The following is a 5,000-nucleotide window of genomic DNA, read 5'->3' as shown; positions in this document are numbered from 1 at the left end:
CGGAGGACGAGAAGAAGACCCTCAACTCTCTGCTCAGGATGGCCATCCAGCAGAAGTTGGCCCTCACGCAGCGTCTGGAGGACCTGGAATTCCACCACGAGCAGTCGCGCCGCACGGGCGCCGCCGCCGCCCGTTCCAAGGCTCGCCACAGGGCGTCCGCCGCCGCCGCCGCCGCTGCCGCTGCCGCCGCTGCCAACGCCATGCCGCTCCTCGCCCGCGCCGCAGAGCGGCCCGATGCCGCGCCCGCCAGCATTGTGGGAGGTCCCGGCGTCTTCTGCAGCGAGAAGTACAAGATCTACTGCGACTGAAGGGAGGCGGGGCTTGTTGGCCACGCCCACTTTTCTTAGTGTTTAAAAAAAGCTCGCTTTGCTTTCTGGTCCGCCTTCATGACTTTTGTTTGACTAACATCCGCTCGTGTCACGCTTGCAGAGCGCAGGTGTGTCCTGCACAGGTGTGTCCTGCACAGGTGTGTATGTCCTGTACAAGTGTATTCTGCACAGGTGTGTCCTGCACAGGTGTGTCCTGTACAGGTGTATTCTACACAGGTGTGTCCTGTACCGGTGTGTTCTACGCAGATGTGTCCTGTACAGGTGTGTTCTACGCAGGTATGTCCTGCACAGGTGTGTTCTGCACGGGTGTGTTCTGCACAGGTGTGTCCTGCACAGGTGTGTCCTGCACACGTATACCTGTACAGGTGTGTTCTACACAGGTGTGTCCTGTACAGGTGTGTCCTGCACAGGTGTGTCCTGTACAGGTGTGTCCTGCACAGGTGTGTCCTGTACAAGTGTGTTCTACACAGGTGTGTCCTGCACAGGTGTGTCCTGCACACGTATACCTGTACAGGTGTGTTCTACACAGGTGTGTCCTGCACAGGTGTGTTATACACAAGTGTGTTCTACACGGGTGTGTCCTACATGCTTTCCAGGTGTGGGCGGCAGTAGACCGACTCGGCATGTGGACTGTAGTCGCTCAAGATGTATTCAGGCTCTTTAGGGACATTCTGGCTCGTGTTTGCGTGCGCGCGCGTACCAAGCGCCACTGGTCCAGAGTGCGTTGCCTATAGCAACAACACACGACGGAGATGATATTTGCGTCTGTAAGCAAAATGTTCTTCAGTTCATCAAATCTCCAAAAAGACGAGAGACAAATTGCAAAAAAAACATTTGTCGTTATTAAAATGACAAGCGAGCAGTTGACTTTGAAAGAAGGAGAAAAAAAGCAGAAATGAAGAGAAGAAAGTCACAAATTATAAATATGCTTGGCAAAAAAGTGCCTAATAACTCACACACGTAACCTGTTTTGTCCTACGGTCCATCATCTTGGTCGCCATGACGACCGCATCGGCTGTCAGATGATGGAAGGTAACGTGTGTTTCACCCCCTGGTGTGTATGTGCGTGCGTGTGGGTGGGTGTTGCCACAGAAGCTTTAAATTGTGTGTGTTTTGTTACGAAGTGAAGTTAGTTTTTGTTTACGATCATCAACTTTCATGTTCTTGATGCAAAAAAAAATGTACAAAGCAGGGTTGACGTTAGGATTCCTGCAAGATTCAGCAAATTTTGCAATTTTTTTCTACGTACAAAATGATTCTATATTCTTAAGACGAACTTATTGATCTTGCAGGATCCTGCCAGCGTTTGGGGAAAAAAAGACTTAAAGCACATCATCTTCAGCCCTGCTTGAGCATAAACGTAACTATTCACTTGAAGTATTTCCTGTATGTGCGTCCTTTTTTTTTATTTTTTATATTATTTTATTTTTATATTCGATCTCGACTCTACGGAACCCCTTAAGGGACATAGGGGAATTTTTTTTTTTTATAATTTTTTTTTTTTTTTTTTTTTTTTTAGACATGTATCTCGTGCGCACGAGAAACTATCTCGTGCGCACAAGAAACTTTTTATAAAGTTATAAAAAAAAAAGATTTAATTAATTATTTTTATTCTTTTAATTTTTTTTTAGACATGTATCTCGTGCGCATGAGAAACTATCTCGTGCGCACAAGAAACTTTTTATAAAGTTATAAAAAAAAAAGATTTAATTAATTATTTTTATTCTTTTAATTTTTTTTTAGACATGTATCTCGTGCGCATGAGAAACTATCTCGTGCGCACAAGAAACTTTTTATAAAGTTATAAAAAAAAAAGATTTAATTAATTATTTTTATTCTTTTAATTTTTTTTTAGACATGTATCTCGTGCGCATGAGAAACTATCTCGTGCGCACGAGAAACTATCTCGTGCGCACAAGAAACTTTTTATAAAGTTATAAAAAAAAAAAAATTAAATTAATAATTTTTATTTTTTTATTTTTTTTTAGACATGTGATAAAGAGAAAGTTTCTCGTGCGCACGAGATACATGTCTAAAAAAAATACAAATTAAAAATTAAAAATTTTTTTTTTTTTTTACTTTATAAAAAGTTTCTCGTGCGCACATGTCGAGTTACATGTCTAAAAAAAATTAAAAAATTAATTATAAAAAAATATTTTTCCCCCATGTCCCTTTAGGGGCTCCGTACGATTCTGTACACTGCTGCTGGAATTTAAATTTTCCTGAGGGAACTCTCCCGAAGGAATCCATAAAGTACTATCTATCTATCTAATAACGTGTCGTCTGATAGGCTCCTCCCACCTTCGATGTAGGACCGCCCCTCTACGGGGGAGGGAGGGGGCATGTAAGATATAAAGGAATTGTTATGGAATTATAAGGCAAAGTAGTTCAAAATGTCCTCAGTGTTGGTTTTGAGGCGCTGCGTTGCGTGTCTCGTGGGTTCGAGTCCTGGGTCAAAATAAAAGGTGTTTTAGTAGAAAAAGTTTGAAAGTAGTTTCCGACACTACTTGTGGCCATCATGTGTTACTACACTTTTTATTGGTTTCATGGCTTCTTCCTGTCATTTGATCCACCAATGAGAAGCCAGAGGAGGCGTGGCTTATTTTTTCCACATGTATTTTTTTTGTTGTTTGTTTGTTTACCGCTGCACTTTGATGACATAGAGGACTAATATGGACTTTTATTATTTATCTGATGTTTGTTCCACAAGAACATTTATTATTCCTAGGAATAGTTCATTAATGCCTGCATGAAAATGAGTCGCCGAGAGAACTTTCTGCTTCTCGCCGACTTCTCGGCTGAAACCCAGATCGCTGACCTCCAGAATTCTCCTCAGAAGCCAAACAAGAAATTCCCAAAATTGGAACCGCGGCGTTCCTCAAGTGCCAAACGTCTGCCGCGGGTTCCTCTCACGGTTTCCCGGGGACATCTTTGATCCACGTCCTCGATGACGATTCGAACGATTGGAAGGAGTCCCGTCCTTCAGACTTTGTGAGAATTGCGCAGGTCAGAGGTCTGGCACACTGTCAGGGACATGCAGATGTTTGGAGCACAAACATCTGCAAGTGTCTTCAGTGTGGAGCTGCTGGAGGTCATGTGACGTCCAGAGTGTTATTGCAGATCTTTTTTATTATAATTATTATTATTATTACTTTTTTAACCTGGTCTATATGACATTTGTTTACAGGAAACAGAAAACAACAACAATAGAATCTTTGGGCAGCTAACGATTCCATCCTAGTCCTGGGGTGACCATTCCATTCAGAACCGATTCTTGATTCAAACCGATTCTCAATTCAACATTATTCTTGACTCAAGCTGATTCTGGATTCAAACCAATTCTGGATTCAAACCCATTCTCGATTAAACACGATTGTCGATCCCAACCGATTCTCGATTCAGACCAATGCTGGATTCAAACCAATTCTCAATTCAACTCGATTCTCGATCCAAACCGAGTCTCGATTCACACCAATTCTTGATTCAACATGATTCTTGATTCAAACCGTTATTCAATTCAGAAAGATTCTCGATCCAAACCAATTCTCAATCCAAACCAATTCTCTGTTCAAACCGAGTCTCGATTCAAACCAATTCTTGATTCAAACCAATTCTTGATTCAAACCGATTTTCAATTCAGAAAGATTCTCGATCCAAACCAATTCTCGATGAAACACGATTCTCGATCCAAACCGATTCTCTGGATTCAAACCAATTCTCGATTCAACACAATTCTTGATTCAACGTGATTCTTGATTCAAACCGATTTTCAATTCAGAAAGATTCTCGATCCAAACCATTTCTCGATTCAAACCGAGTCTCGATTCAAACCAATTGTTGTTTTAACGTGATTCTCAGTCCAAACCAATTCTGGATTAAAACCGAGTCTCGATCTAAACCAATTCTCGTAACACGATTCTCGATCCAAATCGATTCTTGATTCAGACCAATTCTGGATTCAAACCAATTCTCAATTCGACTCAATTCTCGATCCAAACCGAGTCTCGATTCAAATCAATTCTTGATTCAACATGATTCTTGATTCAAACCGTTATTCAATTCAGAAAGATTCTCGATCCAAACCAATTCTCAATCCAAACCAATTCTTGATCCAACATGATTCTTGATTCAAACCATTATTCAATTCAGAAAGATTCTTGATCCAAACCAATTCACAATCCAAACCAATTCTTGATTCAAACCGAGTCCCGATTCAAACCAGTTCTTGATTCAACATGATTCTTGATTCAAACCGATTTTCAATTCAGAAAGATTCTCAATCCAAACCAATTCTCGATGAAACACGATTCTCGATTCAACATGATTCTTGACTCAAACCGATTTTCAATTCAGAAAGATTCTCGATCCAAACCATTTCTCGATTCAAAACTGAGTCTTGATTGAAACCAATTGTTGATTCAAAATTATTCTCAATCCAAACCAATTCTTGATTAAAACCGAGTCTCGATCTAAACCAATTCTCCATTCAAACCAATTCTCAATGAAACCCGATTCTCGATGCGAACCGATTCTCGATTTAGACCAATTCTGGATTCAAACCAATTCTTGATTAAACATGATTCTTGATTCAAATCAATTCTGTATTCAAACCCATTCTCAATGAAACTCTATTCTCAATCCAAACCGATTCTTGATTAAACACAATTCTCG

General features: G+C 40.9%; 2 protein-coding genes across 3 annotated transcripts in view; both read left to right on the top strand.

Moving 5' to 3' along the window:
• Positions 1-1,797, top strand: part of LOC133653459 (protein bicaudal D homolog 2-like) — a 104,413-nt gene extending 102,616 nt beyond the window's left edge. The window contains exons 10-11 of one of the 2 annotated variants that reach the window (XR_009826724.1): positions 1-724; positions 770-1,797. The exon at positions 1-724 is cut by the window's left edge and continues 53 nt beyond it. Coding sequence is in view for 1 of the 2 variants with exons in the window: in XM_062052744.1 (XP_061908728.1) it covers positions 1-308 (308 nt within the window). In the remaining variant the exon portion in view is untranslated. The other variant, XM_062052744.1, reaches the window with a different exon arrangement.
• The window catches only part of LOC133653462 (protein Wnt-7a-like), a 263,307-nt gene that overhangs the window by 178,488 nt on the left and 79,819 nt on the right, over positions 1-5,000 (top strand). The window lies entirely within an intron of this gene.

This window comes from Entelurus aequoreus, linkage group LG07 (assembly GCF_033978785.1).
Source record: "Entelurus aequoreus isolate RoL-2023_Sb linkage group LG07, RoL_Eaeq_v1.1, whole genome shotgun sequence".
NCBI lineage: Eukaryota > Metazoa > Chordata > Actinopteri > Syngnathiformes > Syngnathidae > Entelurus > Entelurus aequoreus.
Note: the sequence above shows the minus strand (reverse complement) of the source record. Positions and strands in the feature narration are given on the sequence as shown.